The sequence below is a fragment of the Artibeus jamaicensis genome, unplaced genomic scaffold (assembly GCF_021234435.1).
Source record: "Artibeus jamaicensis isolate MK-2021 breed Jamaican fruit bat unplaced genomic scaffold, CSHL_Jam_final scaffold_612, whole genome shotgun sequence".
NCBI lineage: Eukaryota > Metazoa > Chordata > Mammalia > Chiroptera > Phyllostomidae > Artibeus > Artibeus jamaicensis.
The window spans coordinates 992,363-1,012,644 of record NW_026522049.1 but is presented as its reverse complement, the minus strand read 5'-3'; the positions used below and the strand labels follow the sequence as shown (position 1 = coordinate 1,012,644).

Sequence of the window (20,282 nt, the reverse complement as noted above, 5' to 3'; positions counted from 1 at the left end):
CTGGTCCTAGGGGCCCGTCCAGCTCCCCCTGTGACAGGCCTTGGCCTGACCACCCCCCAGTGTTCTGCTCCCTCGTCTTCAGTGATGATGCCCACAATGAAATCCTCGATCGTATCAAAACATCTTTTCCCTTCAAAGTCTCATCTCTCGCAGGGAATTCGAGCTTGTTCTTAGCTCTGCTTCCGCCCTCTTCTCATCTTGGTTTCCTTTCTGCTCTTGTTCCAAGGACCCTCCCTGTTACCCGTGGAAGTCCTGCACACACTCTCTGTGGGCAGTGCGACCCTCCAGCAGTCTCCGCGGGACCTGCCGTCTCTTCCCTGGGAGCCTCGGAACCACCGAGACCTCACTGTGGTTTTCTGTCTTCAGAGTCTTCTCTGAATAGCGTCCTGGTGTCAGGAAGGAGTGGCCTGTGGCCCATCCAAGATTCCCACCTCCCCTTGTAATGTCCCCACCGCACACCACACACACCGGACAGGGAGGCGGGGCAGGTGAGGGATCTCTTCCAGAGCTGCTGTCCTGAGGCAAATGTGAAGATGAAAAGTCTGTTTTGTGTTTCCCGAGTTCCATGGGGGCACATTTTATCTACTGGAGTGTCTCATATTCTGTTGTGGTTTGCAAGGTTAACTCTTTTTTTCGTTGAGACTGGGCAGTCTGCTGATTTGGGGACTGCCGTCAGTCAGGTGGGTGAGGGACATGCTGCCGTCATAAATAAACGCTGCCTTTCATGTGCTTAACGCCATAAAAGTTGACTTCTGGCTTGTTCGGTGGGTACAGCCCCCTTGGCAGAGGAAGAAGGGGGGTGCAGTGGAATCCACGCTGAGTTTTGTGTGCTTGCGTTGCTTTCTTTCGCTTTTATTGAGTGCCACGGGGGTAAAACTGAAGTGTCATGGACTGCATGTGTGTAATGTGTACTATGTGACACGTTTGGACACACACATACACGTCAGACTCCATCAGCACAGAGGAGGAGATGAACAGTCCCTCATTCCCTTTGCAGTCAAGGTCGTGCCTCCCTGCACCTGGTCCTCCGGCCACACCGACCTGCTTTCTGTTCCCATGGATGGATTTGTGAGTTTTAGAATTTTCTGTGATTGGAATCGTCTCTTTTCCACCTACTCTTTTTCTGATGGGTGTTTTGACTCAGCATGATGATCTGGAGTTCCCCAGGATGACACCCCAGGCCACATGCCATTCTGCCCCAGAATATGACGTGGTGTGTGTCACACTGACCATCCCTCATGCTTAGAAAACATGTCCTGGGACCCTGGGACCCTGGGACCCTGGGGCCCTGGGCGGAGGGTGCCTCCTCCCGTCGTCCTTTGCTGGCATATGTCCTGTTGTGTGCGGGATGGATTTTCTGCAGTTTATCTTCTACCATCTGCTAAGCAGACACACTGTGATTCGTGCAGCCGAGGACTGGCACGCTGAGTTCTCTCTTTACAGTCAAATGCAGATTTTCCATTTAAAGTCAAGTCCTTCCTTTCTAAATGCTAACGAGGATGGCGGTTTTAGAGAGTCCCAGATGGTTAAATTAGGAGACAGAGAATTTAAAAAGAGAGTGAGCAAGAGAGAGAGACCAGCCCAAGATTACTCACAGAGCCTGAAGCCTTCATTTGGTTATGAATGAAATGCATTTTCGTTTATCTTAAAGTGCGTACTTTCTCACACTTGGCTCTGAAATTGTCGCCAATCCTGGGCAGGCACCACCAGGGTCTGGGCTGCACCCGACCTCCCTCACCAACTTCTTTCTTTTGCCCATTGCAGGAGAAGATGCTCTGCTTAGAACAGAAGATGCTACTGGGAACCGAGGCATTTGCCTGTATGGGTTGTGAGGTTGAGGGAGATGGGCCAGGGTGCCTGTGTATGACACTCAGGGACGTTCTTTCCCCTGGAAAAGGAACCCGTAAGGGCAGAGGCCACTGAGGTCACTGTGGAGCCTCCTTCCGCCTGGACACCTGGGCGTCTAGCACACAGAATGCCCCCGCTGACCTGCGGTGCACGGGCACCATGAGGGAGAAAGAAAACTTATTCTGAGCCAGCGGTTGGCAAACCAGGGCCCGTAGGCCAAAGCTGGCCCTCCTCCTGTTCTTTGAATAAAGTTTTATTGGAACACAGCGGCACCCGTTCAGGGTCGAATTTTCTACGGCTGCTTTTCGCTCCAAGGACAGAGTAGGGTATCGGCACCAGAGACTGTAGGAATGGCTCACAACGCTGAGAAGATTCACTCTTCTGCCCTTTACAGAAAAAGTTTGTCAAACCCTGTTTCCCACCGCCGTGTTTTTGGGGCGGTTTGTTTTTTCCTGCGTAACCTAGCCTCCCCTGATGGCTTCCCTGAGAACCATTTTTAAAGCTCACTAGTTTAATGGGTAACAAATAGAGCAACATTGTGTTTAGTTTACATTTCTTTGGTTATTACTGGAGTCCCACGTTTTTCTGCTTGTTGACAAGTTGTATTTCTCTTTTGTCTGTTCAGGTCATTTGCCATTTTGTCATTAGGGCTTTCGTGATTTTGTTATTGATTTGACTGAGGTCTCCCAGGAGAGAGGATAGTAATGCTCTGCAGTTTATATCTGATTTATTCTGCCAAAGCTCCGCTTAGAAAGGAGACAGTCCTTCCCCTCCAGAGGTTCAATAAATATTTAAGTGTATTTGCTCTAGTTTAATCCATCAGCAGTTTGTTTCAGTGTGAGGGAGAGAGGGCTCATGCAGGCTTTTCTAAAATAGGTAACCAATTTCCCAACACCATTTATTGATAAACCTTCCCTTTCCCGTTTTTCAGACTTTATGATTTGATAAGTCCCTCGATATGAAATGGTTCATTTTAAAGCCAGTTTTTTCTGTTCATTGGGTTATCTTGCATGTTCTTGCGAAATTGCTTTTGTTATAATGTGAAGTGGAAAGCTAAATACAAATATGTATATATTGTGTGTGTGTTTATGTGCATGCTATCTGCATAGACACAATGTACATATGCATAGACACGCATGTGCGCTCAACTACACAAAAAAAACCCTTAATCGTAGGAAAAACAGACCGATGGAAAATAGTCTGAAATATTAGCTAGTGTTTATATGAAGCTGTGTTTTATAGTTTTCTCCATCTTTCCATTTTTTCGGGCATTTTCAAAATCTTCTCCTATATACAATAATGAACAACTCATCTATTTTTAGGGGAAAATCCTCACTCTAAAAGGGAATTTGGTTTTCCAATTTCTTTGCCCGTCCCCGGTGTTCACTGCCATCCCGAGAGGCTCTGCAGCAGCCGGGAGACAATTCCCTGCTTTTCCGTCCACACGAGACGCTTCCGACTGCCGCGCAGGGCAGTCATCTCTCCAGCAGAAACTCCTCCAGCCCTTCCCCAGTTTCTCGGGGTCAGCGCCCCCTGGAGGTGCAGATGGATGTTGTCGAGGGCTTTGGCCATGAAGGAGAAGCTAGGGTGTCCGGTTACAGGAGACAGGGACCCTGGGGCCTGATGGCTCCCATATCCACAGCTTTTCCCATCAGACCCACCCTCCACCTTCCCAGGCATCTACGGCCCAGCCAGCTGCCTGCCCACCCAGGCCGGACCCTGGGGTCCCCCGCCCCCTAACCTCCCCTATTGCTGTCACCACACAGCTCATCCACCCTTCAGAGGCCTCTCAAATCTCTCCCACCCTCTTCTCTCCTGGTTCAGGCCTTATTATCCCCCCTTTGCCTTAGGGAGTCTCCTCTTCTCTGGGCTGATCGACTCCTACTGCCTGCCAAGGTTTTCTTTTTCTTTAAAAAGATTTTTTTTCTTATTGTTGTTCAGTTACAGTTGTCTCCCCCCCCCCCCCCATTACTCTCTCCCACCACACCCTCCCCCACCTCCCACATTCAATCCTCCCCCCTCCCGGTTGTCTTTGGCCTTGGGTCCTTCATACGTCTTCCTTGACAACCCTGCCCCTTCTTTCCGTTATCCCCCTGTCCCCTCCCTCTGGTCATTGTCAGTTTGTCCTTTATTTTCAAGTCTCTGGTTGCCTTTTGCTGGCTTGCTTGTTTTCTTGATTAGCTTCCACTTATAGGTGAGATCATCTAATATTTGTCTTTCACCCCCTGGCTTATTTCACTTAGCATAAGAAAGCCAAGATCAGGCTTTGCTTAAAGCTCCGCATTGTTGCCTCTGCTACCTTGACCTCCATTCTGCTCTTGCTGTTCAGAGTCGGTATTTGTAGTTCATCGTCTGAGACCTGCGCTTCAGCATTTCCTGACGAGCCCTGGCGAATCGTCCGGAGGGCTGCTCTTCGTTGAACTTCCTGATGGGCCAGGCGCTGTGCTTGGAGCGCCCTCTCTTCCCAGCAGTGCGCACGCCTGCGTGTGCGAGGCCGAGAGGTGTTGGGGAGTGGGCGACAGAAAGCGCGAGGCTGTCCGCTCTGAGCTGAGCGAACGGTTCCTCCGAGGTCAGGGGAGGGGCTGACACTCAGCAGACGTTACTCTGCAAACCTGGCAGACCAGAGCCCCATCCCAGCTTGAAGGTGTGAAAGTCCTGTGACCTTGAACTCGGTACTTCATCTTGTCGCACTTCTGTTTCTCACTGATAAAATAAGGAGCACCTACTTTGTGATGTGAGAATCACGTGAGCTAAGGATGTATATGTGCCTGATCTTCACTCTGTTATAAACCATCTCCAAGCAGTGACTTCCTGTCTTACTGGAACTTTATGGGGCGGGACTCTGGTCGCTTCTTCGGCAGGTCTTGCCTGGAATCCTGATGTGATGGTGGTATCTATGGGTCCACTGGGGCTGGAGGGTCCCGGTGGCCTCCCTCACGCACCTGGTTGTGGTGGTGGCTGGTGGCTGGTGGCTGGGAGACCTGGGTTCCTTCCACTCAGCAGTCACCCTCCAGCCAGCTGGCCAGGATTTCCTCGGAGCCCAGAGGTGTTGGGGTTCCACAAGCAGAAACAAGCTATGCTGCTTCTTCCAGAACTTGCAGGCATCACTGTGTTACAGAAAACAACTCAGCTGCTTTTGGGTTTGCAGAGTGGAAGTTTATTTTCACTTGCGCGGACCCAGAGGAGTCAATCTCCAAATTCTGGGCCCCAATCAGTGGGGAACAATTGTCTATACAGGGTGAGGGGCAGTCGACACTCTGACCGTTACTTCTGGCACAAAAGCAAGAAAGCAGAACTGCTGATGATAAGAGTTAATACGAATTTCTTTGTTCTTCCTCCTCAGTTACTTACTCGCTCTCCCTGATCCTGTTGACTCACCCGCTAGCTCCCCTCCTGGGCAGGCCACTACAGCTGCTGCCGCGTTTTGTCGACCCAGACAAACCACAAGGGGGACCCGGCTTCCAGTCTCAGTGCAGATGGTCCAGGAGCAGGTGGGGGGGGGCCTGGGCCGTTGTTGCCCTCTTGCCCCGCACCTGTGGGTCTTCTCAGCCTCCCCTCTTCCTGCTGCCTTCCCTCGTCCCTGCTAACGAAGGCGATGCTGTCTTTCTGCTCTCACCCAGTCTCCATCCTACCAGACGGCTCTGGCTCACTGGTCTGACTCTCTGGGTCAGATTTCCGGTGCATTGGGGGCAAATGGAGAGTGAGGATGGACGAGAGGCCCCAGACCTGCCGAGGGCATGTGAGACTGCAGAGGAGACGAGAGGGAAGTTTCAGGACTTCAGCAATGGACAGAGCTTTTAAAATTTCTCTTGACTCCTGGATTGTATTTCTTCGAATGTGACTTTCCCTGGAGATAGGGTTATCCTACGCCTCAGAAGGTACTTGGGGAAAATATGCAAATGCCTCTTGCATCCATAAGGACTCGGTAGGCACTCAGCGAGTGACACGGTGCTGTCACTCGGGTCATAATTACTCTTTGCCGCTGCTCCCTGTGTCTCAGGCTAAAGACGACGAGCCTGTTTTCGGGCGCTCAGGTGCCTCTCGCCCCCATTGTCACCCACGCCTCACAGCGAGATGTCACTTCTGCGCCACCCTTACCGTGGGTCCTGCTGCCCAACACTAACCTCGGTCCAGCACCAACTGGCGATTCCGTTTCCCACGCCTCTTTGAAGGCCGTGGAGCCTGGGGAGGCGGTTGCCGTGCAGGGAGTGATGGTGGGGAGAGAAGCAGACCCACCATGCCCTGTTCTCACCGTCCGGGCACGTAAATGTCCCAGGTTCCCGGTCCCCTCCTTCCCACATTCTCTTGAGTGCCAACCTCCGCCCCCCAGTCATCTTGGGACCGTGTAAATCTCCCAGAGATGCTTTGGGAGACTTTGGCTGACGCCTTGCTGTGATTTACAAACAGGAATTTTAATAAGAGTTTCTAATTTTACTTCTTTTCACTTTATCACCATATAAAATTACTTTATGTAACTATGTATTCCCTTATTTAGTTGTTTTTTTTCCAACTAGACAGTAAACGCCATGAAGTTTCGAACTTGACCCGTTTTATTTCCCACTGACTTGCCTGCCTTATAAAAGTATGTGCCACACACAAGTAGTGTTTGTCAAATGCACGGATGAGGGAGTGGATTTTTCTTCTGAAAAAATTTTTTTTGTTTACACGGGAGACTTCCAGCACCGCCATATGTGCTACGAACATAATGGGCTAAGTCTGTCTGCTGCACCTCATCAACCCAGAGAACCAGGAATTAGAAAGTGCCAACATGGTACGGAGTGTGTCAGAAAAGGGGTCACATAGTGGAGGAAATAAGGAAGACGGCTGCGGAGATGAGCTGGAGCCACTTCCTCCAGGAATATGGGAGGGGCGGTTCCGGTCGTCTGATAGCCACTGAGGGGTCTCCCCGTGGTGAGAAGCAGTCTCCCACCCAGGTGTTGCTGAGGCGTTCACTGAGTCACCGAAGGAAGTGTGCAGGTCCCAGTCTCCGGAGACCTGTGGGACCCAGGACTTTAACATACGTGACCGGAGTTCTCATGCTACACGGTGTGCTCAGCACCTCGGCTAATGCAGTCCAGCCTGGAGACCACCACAGGCTGGCGGTGGTGGCGCTGAGCCTGCCCAGCCATGGGCCAGACCTACACTCGATCCAAATACCTTTAGGAAGAGCTGGAACCATCTTTGTAACACACACGGCACGAGTACCACTTGTCTGCAAACCGCATCCTTGTTCCCCTGAGGCCGTGCTTGGCCCAGCCAGTTCTTGTCTCCTGTCTGAGCAGGACCTTCAAGGCCACTGCGGTCAACGGCCAGAGCGCTCGGTCGAGGGACTTGTGCCGTGCCAGGTAGGGTGCCCGTGATGGAGGGCCGAGGTGTGGAACGGAGCCCTCCGGGAAGCGGGGCCCAGCCCCCACTGAGAGCGCTCCCGGCGTGGCCCTGGACTCGCTTCCAAGTGACGTTATTATATTGATTCCAGAGGTTCAGCCCGCAACAAAAGGTCAAAATATTTTTACCATTCAAGACATTTTTAATGAATCTACCTCAGTCTCCAGGGCAATTTCTCTCTAATAAATTTGTTTTTCCACAGTAATAGCATCATTAAAAGAGGTTTTATAGCTTGTCTTCGTGCAGTAACTGCTTTGAAGGGACATAATAATTCAGATGTACAGCTCCAGGATCTTTGCTGAAGACAAAGCTTTCCTCAAAAGCACTTTTCTGTGTTTTTATTCTTAACTCAATTGGTGGACAGTTTCACTATGAGTGTTAGCATTTTCCATTCCTAAGCACATTCTAGTTTTGCTTACACATGTAAAAAGACATTCTATATTCTTTTTAATATTCAAGAGCCATTTTAAAGTTTCTGAATAGAATGGTAGATGTAGAGACAACACTTTTGAGGAGAATTCACCCAGTGGTTCTCGATGCTGGTTGCATGGTGACACAACCTGTAGATGCTTTGGAGATGCCCTCCCGGCTCCCACCCCAGGGTAATTAAGTCAGAATCTCTGGGGGTGGTTCCTGGGGTAGCTGCAGGGTACAGCCAGCCGCAGGCAGAAGTGAGCTATTGAATTATGAAACCTGTCCAGGGGGTATCAACTCCTCTAAGGGAGGGTCGGACATGGCAGCCCCCTGGGCGCTGTGTGACTGGGTGGCGGGAAGCAGCGGAGTCTGGGTGGACTCAGGCGGGAGCAGGCATCTGACAGGCAGTGGGAGGGGGTGTGTGCTTTCGAGTGCCCAGGATTACGTGTTTGGGGACAAGGGGGCGGGGGACTACCTGAGACATAGTGCTGGAGAGAGGTGCAGAGGAAGGACCAGGCAAGGCTGGAAGCCGTGTAAAAATTCCAAAGTTTCATGTGAGCACAACAAGGAAGCACTGATGGATTTAAAATAAAGGAATAACAAGATCAGATGTGAGATTCTCAAGGACTCAGCTGACTTCAGTGTCAGACAGGGCAGGAGAAAGACGAGAGGTGGCAGGGAGGGGACTGGTGAGAAGGCAGCAGAGAGAGGCCTGTCGGTCCAAGAGATGTCAGGGCAGGGCTGGGGATGAGGGAGAAGGTGGGGAGAATGATGACTTGAGCATCTGGGCTTCTTCCTCGATGATCGAGGTGGGAGGGGAGATGCCAATGAGCTTTAACCCGGGCACATTGTGCTTGAGGAGGGGGCTGGAACTGTTTATCACGAGGCCGGGCCGTTGGCCAAGGATGAACTTACGGCCTTGGATGTTGGGACAATGGTCTATCCAAATGGAAGGCAATCAAACTGGACCTGTAACTTCTGCCGTACGTCACCACAGATCCCCACGGGGCTCCAGTGCTAAACGTTATAGAAAGAAAGGAAGGATCATCTGTAACCTAGGGATGGAGAGGCCTTCCCACACAAGACGCAAATTCGGAAGCTGTCACAGGAAGGACTGATAGACTCGGTTTCACGTACAAGGAGGTGATCACAGCATCGTGTATGATGATGAAAAATTCAAAACAGGGTAAAGATCACGTAAACCAGGAACAATGTAAATAAATACAGCATCGGACATTTACACGAGTGGATGTGTGGCTATCAGATGCCAGAGTGTCCGGGCGTGAGCCTCGACCCCACCCCTTCCCACGCCCTGTGTCTTTGGGGCAGTTACCTGACCTCCTCCCGTCCCTCATCCATAACTAAGCCCAATGATTTTGTGCACCTCACAGGGTGGCTGTAGGGTGAAGCGAAGTAATGATGTGAAGCACTTTGAAGGACTAAGTCCTTGCACAGCAGCAACCTCCACCCCAGTCTCCAGGCTGCTTATAAAACAGCCCTTAGAAGGCGCGCCGCCCCAGACAGCTCGCCGAGAAAGCAGACAGTGCGCATAGTAGGGCCCACTTTCGCAGGAACGGGTTTCTCTGACCCATGTGTAGATGGAAATGAGTGGACCACATGGCTGTGGCCTAGGACAGCCCACCACACTGTCATCGGTGGGAGGGCAGTCGATGTATTTGGAGAGCAACACTCATATCCTATGCTGTGCAATTTAGTATTGCTTCAGTCGTTTGCAAAGGAGAATGAGGTTTCATAGCTTTGCATTAAAGAAAAAGGAAGGAAGGAAGGAAGGAAGGAAGGAAGGAAGGAAGGAGACGGAAGTGAGGAGGGAAGATGCCTTTAACACTCTAAAGCTGATGGCAGAAGAGCGCTGATGCTCACCCCCTCCTCCCAACCCAAGCCCTGGTCTTCTACGCCCGCTGGGGGGCACACAGGACCCAGAGGGAAGCAGGAGTGAGCCGGAAATGGGTAGCAAAGTCAGCCCTGGCTGTAAACACAGTCAAGTCATTCTTCCTTTCTCTTAAAATAGCCACCTGATGTATTTTCAATGCGATCAAACATGCTAATAACAGTTCAAGGACTATTATAAGTATAAATTGTGGAACCCGTCGAAGTAGGACAGATAATAAAAGCAATCAAGTCAGCATTAAAATGATGCAGAGCTAATGTAATTAATTTACCCATTTTATAAGGATATAAAAACAAGGCCATAAATCACTACACAGTTTCTTTTTACTGAATTTGTAAATGTGGGTGTGTGCGTGTATCAAACATTAATTTTCTGCTTTGGAATATAATTAAATAAGAGCCGAATCTAAAGAGGAGGAATCGCTCCACTAATTTTATGAGACAGCATGATCAAACTTTCCTTACATGTTGGATGGAAGGGAGAGCTCTACAGCCCTAAATACTAATCAGTCTGGACGTTACAATTTTTTTTTTGACTGGAGGAGGTGGAAAATAGTCAACTTTTTTAATGCTTAAATAAAACGTGAGCTCAGAAATACATGGAGGTTCCCTAGTTATTAGTGTACAGTCTTCTTGGGGTGGGGAGGATGGGCACTGGAACCCAGTCCCGGACCGCCCCCCCCAGCCTGAAGGGACTCAGGGAAGGTTGGGGGACCCTCCAGGACCCAATGGGGGTGGTGCCAGAGGCCACGGAAAACGTCCTTGAGCAGCTTTGAAGGAGGAGGCAGTGTGCCCAAGACGGAGGACTCTGACCCCCACCAGCATCTCCCCGTCCGGTAGTCTTGCGGGACCTTCTCTTGCTCCTCACTTATCTTTTCATTGTTTCCTTTCCTTCACCATGGCTCAGATTTCTCTCCCTGTTGAGCTCCTGCTGCATGTCCTCAGTCCAGTCAGGTTTTCCTCAGTCCTGCCGCTTCAGGGGCTGGCTGGTCACAGAGCAGCAGGCACGGGCTCTGGGGGCCGGGGAAGCTCTGGAGGGAGTAACTGGAAGCAGAAGCTGCCCCCCTCCCTGCACAGACTGCACACCCACCGGCAGATAAACAGCTCGGCCTTCAATGAAAAGGGGGTCATGTTGGCCTTCCTGCCAGGGCCTGAGGCATAAGCCCAGGGCCATTAAAGGCGTGGGAGGGTGCTCTGGTCATTGACTTGGGCCCTTCTCCCTCCAGGGCTGACCCCAGTTCAAACCTGAGCCTCTGCTGATAAGACATGGAGACAATTCTGTGCAGTTGAAGGCTCTGTCATTTTCACTGTTCTCCAGGAGCAAATTTCTGAGAAAAACATCTGCTAGAAGCCCATCTGTGAACATGGGTGAGGGCCCATAAAATCTCAGTCCAGATAGAGATAGTCGCCATTTGGGTGGTAAGTGCAGAAGGTCTCACATCTTAATTGGGAAAACATGCCCTCTCTCCACTCCTCGCAGCTCATTTTTGTCATTACTGTTTCTGCCTGTCTCGTTCCCTCCTTCCTGAATCAGTCACTGTTCTCTGGGGCCCTTCGCTAAAGGTTGCCAGCTCAGCAAGGGGCCCGGCGGCAGAAATACACACCAGCCTTTGTGGAGGCGGCCAGGGGGTGGCACACGAGGACACACGACCCTCAGACGCAGGGCGACAGGCGGCATTTGGCGCGTGGAAATTGAAGGAGGACTCCCAGGCAGCTGCAGGCAGATTCCCGCAGGCAGGCACCCTGCTCCGGCCTCAGCACCTGGCCAGGGGCAGGAGGAGCCCAGTGAGCCGGTGTCACCAAGACCGGCCTGCGGAGAGGACTCAGTCGGAGCTGGCCTGCTTCTGCTTGCTTTCTCGGAGTCTTTCACTCACCCCCTTTATTTCTCCTTGTGCATCTATTACGGTGCAGGCACAGTCCCTGTCTTCCAGGAGCCCGGGGGGGGGGGTCAAGTGTGGCAGCGGCCGTGGCTCTGAGACGTGGAAGGCCTGTGCTGAGCCACCTTGGCTTCCCCCTTCTTTCTAAGGGGATAGATACGACCTTCCGACCTTTCTCACTTGGCCTTACAGGCCTCCCAGCACCACCCCTGTGTTCAGCAGAGGGGGAGGCTAGACCCAAGGGTGCGGATGTGGTCAGTGGTCCCCGCCCTCTGGGGCTCCACGCGGCACATCCTCCCAGTCCCTGCCAGGGGCACCCAGGAACCCTGGGCACGGGGGTGGCCAGGTCTCACCTGCAGACGCTTGGTCCTGCAGGCTGGGGGGAACTTGAGGAGCCTGTGGTTTTGGCAGTCTGCCCTGGTGCTGCCCCAGCAGTCGGGTCTGGGTGGAGGTCCGGGATGCACGCAGCCCAGCCGGCTTGGGTGGGGGAGCGGCCGGCCCTCGGAGGTTTCACAGAGAACCCAGACTTCCAGCAGGAGAGGCACAGAGAGGATGTGTGTGGCTAGGCAGGCAGGTGGCCGGGGGTGGAGGACATGGGAGGGGGCAGTGGGGCAGCAGGAGTAAGGGAGAAGCGATGAAAGCCAAGACTGAGACCGGGTGGTGAGAGCAGGGGGTGGCGGCAGTTGCTCAGCGAAGGCGCCTCAGGGTTCGGCTTCGATGCTGCGGCACAGGCAGAGAGTGACGTGCTCACATCTGAGGTCAGGGCCATGCGCGGCTGGCGGCAGGCGGGTGGTCTACAACAGCGGAACGGGGGCGCCCAGGGCTGCCTTGGTTCTCTGTGTCTGTGTAACAAGTGCAATATGTCCTTGACCCTCCTGGGGGTGGGGGGGGGGGCTGAGCTGAACAGGAGCACCAGTTCCTTCTCCGCTGTGCTGAGGTCTGGAACAGGGACACCGTGGGGCTTGTCTCGCCCCATGTGGAGTTGGCCGGGCTGCTGCCTGGCTGCTCGGTGCTCCTTCACGCAGCCTCTGTCCGCCGTGGGGAGGGGGATGCTTGGGGTTCTTCCCAGAAGAGTGGGTGCAGGGCAGTCGAGTTCTAACACGGAGCCTGGCGCTGAGGAGGCAGAGTTCCGAGTGGCAAATGCAGACGCAGAGCATCTTGGAAGGCCCAGCCTGGGAAACAACTTATGTTGCCATCAGGGGTTGAAGTCCCAGGGCCAGCTGAGGTTCAAGGGCAGGGGAATAGATTTGACCTACTGCTGGAAGCAGTAGGGACGGGAAGGATGTTCCTCAGAGACGTCCTCGCGGACCTGCGTCCTGGTTGAGAGCCCGTGGGGGTGTGCAGGGAGTGGGGGTGGTGGAGGTGGGGGCGGGTTGGTGGCCTGCTGAGTTGGAGACCCCGCCAGATGGAGCCCAGGTGGGAGACGCAGCCTGAAGACGCAAGGAGTCATTGGACCTGAAACCTCAGCAGTGGAGGAGTCTGATGCACCTCCATTCTCCTTCTTACCTGCATCAGAGTTATTAGTGTCTGGAGCAGCTCAAACCCTTCGATTGGATTTGCCTTTTCCTAAACACGAGGTAGATATGAAAACGCATCCCAGTTGGGGGCAAGACACACACCTCTGAAGCCCAAGTCAGACACGGTAGCTGCGCAGATCCCAGCTCATGCACAGGGAGTTGGGGGTCTGCTGCCTCCCTCCCTGCTGCGGGCGCGGAAGTGGCTCTTCTGCAATCAGCCAGTGCTCCTATCCCCCCTTCTCCCATCCCGAAGAGCCGAAATCAGAGGCGTGAATCTCAGCGTAGCAATCAGGAGGGACGCTGTGAAAGTTATTTTCGAAAGCATTTAAAAATATCTCCTTACGAGAGGCTTCCAGAGGGAGAAACTCATTAAAACGTACATAATGGAAGCCTTTCCTTTCGAGCTTTTTGTTTGTTTGTATGTTTATTCGTTCTGGTCCTGACAAAGGTGAAAGCTTCTAAGTCTGGATTTAAAAGATGAATTTCTGTCCTCAAATGGCAGGCAGACCATGTGCTGAAGTGAAAGTATCTTCACCAAAAAGGAGCATATGCGTGGGTGTCCTGAGAGGCGAGGAAGAAAGTTGCAGAAATCTGCTCATCTGCAGAACTGCTGGGTGCTTCCACAGACTGCGTTTTTTCTGGTTACACTGAGTCCATGGAATACAGATATTTAAAAAAGCAAAAACATACAGCTTTTTCTGTCATTGATCTCAGTATTTCGATACCGTATCGTGCATACTTTGTGTGAAACTGTGGAACTTGCTGTCCTGGGGAAAAGCAAACATTGGTTGTAAGACACAGTGATTTAAGAAAGTTGTGAAATACCAGCCAGGTTTTAGGTAAAATGAGGGAATGGAGCGAGCTTCCCTCTTTCTTTTCTTTTTAAAAAAAGATTTTATTGACTTCTTTTTAGACACAGGGGAAGGGGGAAGAAAGAGAGGGAGAGGAACATCAGTGTGTGGTTGCCTCTCGTGCGCCCCCTACTGGGGACCTGGCTTGCAACCCAGGCATGTGCCCTGACTGGGAATTGAACTGGTGACCCCTTGGTTTGCAGGCCAGCGCTCAATCCACTGAGCCACACCAGCCAGGGCTAAAGTATATTTTTAAGTTAAGAAAAAGTACTATCGATGGATTGTATAATATAATATAACATATTTTATTATAATTATAATATTGTTTCTGTAAAAGGTATATTTTTGCACATATCTGCTTATATGTCATATAGATTATCATCTCTGGGAAGGGGAGCCGGAGTCACAATGCCGCCAATGCTTTGGGGTTACCCCGGTCACGTCTGTCACCCAGCCCTAAAACCAGAGTCACACCACCATGGATGGTGGCCGTACAAGCTCTATTTTTAAGTCTGATGGAGGTTGAGCTAGAGAAATGTGTGTGAAAGGATCATCCTGTAATTTAGCCAGATGCTAGAATTCCTTCTTTTTAACTAAAAACCAAGACACGAGAACCATGCAACAGCACAGTCAACCCTGGAGGCAGTGTTGCTTACATCCTGTATTCATAGAAAGTTCCAGAGATAATCACGACGTATGTTTCTACACAGGCCAGGAGCCTCTCAGACACCTGCAGAGTGGACGCAGCCCCTGGGAGCACCCGCCGAGTCCCGTCCCTCCGGCCCCCGTGGGTCCTCATCGCCCTGCAGGTGGGAGTCCCCCCCCACCCCGCCACTCTCCTCAAAGAAGCCCCAGCTGAGTGGCCACAGCGAGTGCCTCCGTTTTTGTACCCATCTCGTTGACATTGTCCCACTGTGTCTCCTACCGGTCACCCTCTCTGTTCTTCAGTATTTTAGCTGTTGTTTTGTTATACTCGTCCCTCGAGGCTCCTGAAGGGGTGAGTCTACAGAGGGCCCTGGGGGGTGTGCTCTCCTGTCTTGTGGTCCCGTCTGCCACAGCTGCGCACCGGGCATTAGACACCGGTAACGCCTGAAGGAAGGGCATCTAAGCCGAGAAGGGCTGACCGTGACCAGCTTTAATTCGGTGGCTCCAGCTCTTTGAAGAGGCGGTTGTGTGACTGGCGGTGTAGCCTCTCGTTAGCACGGTCTATGGGTTGTGGGGTGGTGTGACCATGCCCTCGGGTGAGGGGCGCATCCACATGGCCGTCGGCGGCCCTCTGTCTGTCTTCCCCCTTCAAAGACACACACGGTGCAGAGAACGTTCTCTGAGCACCTGGGATTCGGCACTTCTCCCAGAACCTGCTCCCCGCCCTGACTTCTCTGAGTGACAGTGGTCTCCTCAAAGTCTCCGCCCGTTGAGGCTTCACACCCAGTGGGGTCCCCAGGACTTCTCTGCCGTCCTCAGCCTGGACAGCCCCAGTGCCTTGATCCCACCTCACATGTGTCATTTCTTTTCCATAGACTGCGCCCAGCCCTGTCGCCTCCCCTGGCTCCCCACCGAGTCTCCCCCGAGTTCAGGCCTGAGCACCCGGCGGCTGGACTCTTAAATCAGTGGTTTCCTTCCGGAGCCTGTCCCTCTACTTGTCCCCTGGCCCGAGGTCCTGAGCTGTTCCCATCGTCCTGAGGACAGACACTTGCTGAACAAATGATTGCTACAGGGAGAAATCGCTGATTCTGTGGGGATGAACAAAGGTGGCCCAAAAGGCTACTTCTTCTGAATTTGGGACGTCAGGGAGTCTGAACCACCCCTTGTGTTTGGCAGAGTTTCAAAGGCAGGGGGACCCGGGGGCACTTCCATGGATCAGGGCATCTCAGGGGTGGCCTGATGCCAGAGGGCCTGGGGGCCCGGGCAGCTGGAGGTGGCCTGCCTGCAAGAGGGCATCCGTGTGATCCCTTAGGGGTGCGTCTTTCGCCTTCCCCGACTGGTGCTAAGTTGAAGCAGGGGCAAAAACTAGGGAGGCTGCCGGTTCTTGACCAAGTCTGGAGTGTTGGGGGCTGATTGCTACTGGAGCTGCGGCCTGATGGCCTGGGCTGGCTGCGGGTGGGACAGGGAGTTCTGTTTTAGTCTGTGGTCTGGCCGCCGTGGGCCTGCACATTCAGTCTCTCGATTCCAAAAGGCCCACGTGCGCCTACCATCTTTTAACACATGTGGAATGAGATGATGTCTTATGTTCTACAAGGCGTGATGCTCTAATTGACAAAGGTCTTTCTTTGTCGTTCACAAGACAGTGGCACATTGAAAAATGAACGGCATCTAGATTTGATGAACTATAAAAATCTGGGGGTAAAACTGTGAGAGTAGTGGGTATAGTCAAGGAGAGACGTGATATTTCAATACGCACTTTAGGCAGCCTTCCGTGGTCAGTGCCACCACGTGGCCCCGTGGTACTGTCAGGAGGTGCCACCAGAAGGGGCGGAACCGGGATGCGAGTTGGATGGACAAGGAGCCACAGAAGCAGCCACAGCAGCCACCTGCCGAGTGCCCACCTGTGCCAGACATCATTCTAGACGCAATACATAAATCATCTTTATTTTTAAAAAATTTTTAAAGATTTTATTTATTTTTAGAGAGAGGGGAAGGGAGGGAGAAAGAGAGGGAAACATCGATGTGTGGTTGCCTCTTGCACGCCCTCTGCTGGTGACCTGGCCCGCAACCCAGGCATGTGCCCTGACTGGGAATCAAACCGCTGACCCTGTGGTTCACAGGCCTGCGCTCAATCCACGGAGCCACACCAGGTGAATCATCTTTAATATAACTACATGAATTTGGAAAGCAGGAGGACCAGTCCTTCAGGAACAGACAGCAGCACCACTCGGAGCACCTTGAGCAGTAATGACCTCCAACCCTCCCACCGAAGGAGCCCAAGGAGAGGCTGTCCCAGGACGGCGCAGGGCTTCCTCTCTGCTGCGCTCGCCGTCTGGCTGCTCGTCCCCGTGCAGTTACCAGATGGCTCTGGGGGCTCCAGGCACCGCGGCTGCCTTTGTGGAGGGAAGCCGCGCGGAGGAGGAGTGCCATCTGCCTCTACCCAGTGTTAGGAAACAAAATTCAGCAGAGTGACATTTCAAGATCTCTCTGGCTTTTCTCCATGGTATGTGACTCAGGCGGTGTCTCGTCCCGCAGAGAAAACAAGCCCTGAGGAGCCGCGCACAGCGAAGGGCTTCTACAGGCGGGAGTGGGGGTGGGGGTGGGGGCAGGACGTCACCAGTACAGAGTAGGTGTTTCGGGCAAGGTCACCCTCCTTTGGCTGCCAGCAGCGTCCTGTCAGGCAGATGGCTTCAGGAGAGCCGCCCGGTCCTTGTGGATAGATTGTCTAAGATCCCAGTCCTGGGAGAGGCTGCAACTCTACTTGAGTCAAATCCTGAGTCTTAGTTTGGTGGACTTAGTGCAAGTGACTCTGTGGGGGCAACTTTCCTTGCAAGTCCCCATGTGTGCCATGGATGAGAGAAAACATGACTGAGAAATGATCTGCTTGGGGAGGAGAGGTGGCCAGTTTCCCAGAGGAAAAAGGCCTTGAGCAGTGGCCAGTGTCTCAGGAGAAAAAGACATTGAGCCCCTTCCTCCAAGGGCTTTTATTGGGTTGTAATACACAGGAATACAGGGTGGCAAGGATCGAACAGTAGATAACATTTCAAAGAGACCTGAGGGCTTAGTCTGAGTCAGAGTCTGTCAGGAACAGAGATTTGGGGTTTCCTGCCCAAACCCTTAACATATGAATGAAAGTAGCAGAGCAGATTTCACAGGTTTATTGGGAAGTCTTTGTGATACCAGATTTTCCCCCAGGACACGCTCTGGCAAAGCAAGGAGCTGCACCTCTCCCCATCAGGTATTCAGGCTTAAGAGGATTAGAGCCAGGAAGTGCTTCTCTCAGAGGACATGGGGACTCAGGCTTTGTCAAAACCAAGGGGCGAGAGTCCATTGCTCTTTGTCGCAGCCCCCCCCCCAGTCCTTCCATGATGGCCTCCTAAGTGGTCGTGTCTGGCCTAGGTTGCCCCTCCTCTGAAGGGTCTTCAAGGACTTCTGACCACGCTTTGGGGGCAGGGAGAGGAAACTGAGGCAGCATTTGCTACCAGAGACAAGCTTTGTCTCCTGCAGCTCACATTCCAGAGGTCACTCGTTCATCCTTAGCCACCAGGGGTCGAGTTACGATTCCTAGAACCAGGCAGAGCGGTCCACAACATGACCCCACGTGGGGCCTGACGTCTCTTTTAAACACCAGTTGTTCAGGAAAACCCAAGCTTCCCCAGGTGCCACTGGCAGCACCCCATTCGGTCATGTCGATGCAGCAGAGTTCGGACACGCTGGGATTAGACCAGGTCACTGGTCCCCACCAGAGTTGGGACATCACTGCTCCAAACGATGTTGGGGTGCTGTGTCTGAGAGCTGGGAAGTCCGGGGGAGACCTGCTGTGCGGGGGCTGGGGGTGACTTCACGGCATGCCAGGCAGGGGGCCTGCGCTGGGGAGAGTGCAAGGCTCCTGCAGAAAGCCAGCCGACCTTCTCACCAGGAAGGGGAATGGGTGGGCGAACCACATCGGTGGGGCATTGGCGTGAAAGGCAGCCTGTGACTGGCCCGAGGTCACTGGTGAGTGGGAGGCTGTGAAAAGGGCTCATTCCCTGACCAGGGGGACCTGACGGTTCACCAGACGCAACCACAGCCTTGACGTGCCTTGGCACCAAGCAGGTTACAACGGGTGTTTTCCTCCGGATCCCTGTGGCTCTGCTCGCGTGGCAGGTCGGGGCGTGTGGCCATCTCCTTTTCAGTCCATCCGACATTTACACATTTGGTGGGGAGGAAAGGGTGAAGGGAAGAAGGGAATGGATTATTACGGAGTCAGAAATGAATCCATTGTGCTGAGCGAGCCCTCAGCTTCAGTGCTGGGGACGGTGCAGAGAGAGGCATACACACTCCTGAGTGAGCACTCACCGCTCAGAGCCAAATGCTCAGTGCCCCGGGAAAATGTGTGTAGCTCTCTCTGCACTTCTTCAAAGAGAGATCAGGACTCCGAGGGCTTTTTCAGTCTTTCGGGGGCAGGTTGGGCCCTGCAGGCTGGCACACACCCGAGCCTCCGGGGCTTCTGTGGGTGCGAGTGGGGAGCAGTGTGGGGCCCGGTACGCTGCCCACCCGGGAGTTCACTTCTAGTCCCACTGACCTCAGAGCTCTTGTCAACCCAGCCGATGACCAGATCTGCACTTTCGAAGCTCCTTCCTGTTTCTCTTCTAGGAAAGGGACTTTTGGTGGCTGGCGATGCCCTTTTGTTCACGCGGAAGCTCGTGGAGCCCTGCCCCGCCTCTCCCTGAGCGTTCTGCCAACCAGGACTCTCTTCCCTTGACCCCGCTTCCTGTGCGCCAGCTCCTGAAGCCCCCCAGGACGTGTGACCCCTGGAGTCAGTGGCATGGGGCCCATGCCCTACAGTCTGGGGACAAACCCGGGCTCTCTGTAAATAAGGTTCTACTGGAACAGGGTGACGCCTGCTTGTTCACACAGAGTCCGGCAGTGGCCGAGCTGACTGGTTGTAGCAAGACCACATGGCCCTTGACACTGGAAATAGCTGCTACCTGGCGTCTCCCAGAATAAGCTTGCTGACCAGGGTGGGGCCCGTGTGCCTGGCTTGTGGTCCCAGCGCTGGAGCTGACCGGTTGGGGTGCTGGAGAGGCACAGTGGACAATGTCCTTACCTGTGCATCGGGGGCAACGCGCCCTCCCCACTCGGCTTGTGCAGGACACAGAGGACACAGCCAGTGTAGAGCCCCTTGCCTGCCGGTGGACGGGCGGATGGCCGCTTCTCCCGTCCCCGGAGCCCTCGTATCGCTCCAGTTCCTTCATCCGATCCTCTCCGGGTATCCCCGTGGCCGTGATGAGAGCTGTAAAAACCGGCGGTGTGCAGGCCGGGCTGATGCTGATTTTCTAGCCAACCTCCCTTTCTGCAGGCTGTCAGATTGACAAGGAGGTTTTTAAATAAGCATGAATTATGGAAGAGGATTGGCTCATGAATGAAGCCCACACTCCCCTATTTCACTCCAGGAATTAAAAAAAATTTTTCCCTTTACAGCTTCTCTATGCAACGAATATCAGAAACCGCACCAGGCAGGTGAGCGTGGTAAGTAAGTCTTCATGCCACCCTCTTTGGCCGAGTATTCTCCTTGGTTGTGGCAGCAGTTGTGGGCATGCACTGGGGAACAGAGGCTGTGAGGAGGACCGAGGGGGGTGCCGGCCCAGGGTCGCTGCCCAGACACCGGGCCTGCCCTGCTGGCTGCTCGGCAGCTGGGGCACTTGCGAAATCAGGCAGACAGGGCTGTCGTGGCCTCCTTGCTCCCTCAGGGCCCGGAGGGAACAAACAGTCCAGACGATGGGGTACAAAGAATGCCGGTCGGTCAGCTTGGTTCAGGCACAGCTTCTTCCAGGAAGACTGAGTAATTTGTCTGG

At 53.3% G+C, this 20,282-nt stretch overlaps 1 protein-coding gene across 1 annotated transcript in view; it reads left to right on the top strand.

The window, feature by feature from the left end:
• MTHFS (methenyltetrahydrofolate synthetase) overlaps positions 1 to 19,966 on the top strand; it is a 66,368-nt gene extending 46,402 nt beyond the window's left edge. Inside the window, exons 5-6 of the mRNA XM_037155919.2 lie at positions 14,511 to 14,609; positions 19,909 to 19,966. Of these exons, the coding sequence (XP_037011814.2) occupies positions 14,511 to 14,609; positions 19,909 to 19,951 (142 nt within the window). The 3' untranslated portion in view covers positions 19,952 to 19,966. The remainder of the gene's footprint in view (positions 1 to 14,510; positions 14,610 to 19,908) is intronic.
• Positions 19,967 to 20,282: the final 316 nt, after the last annotated feature.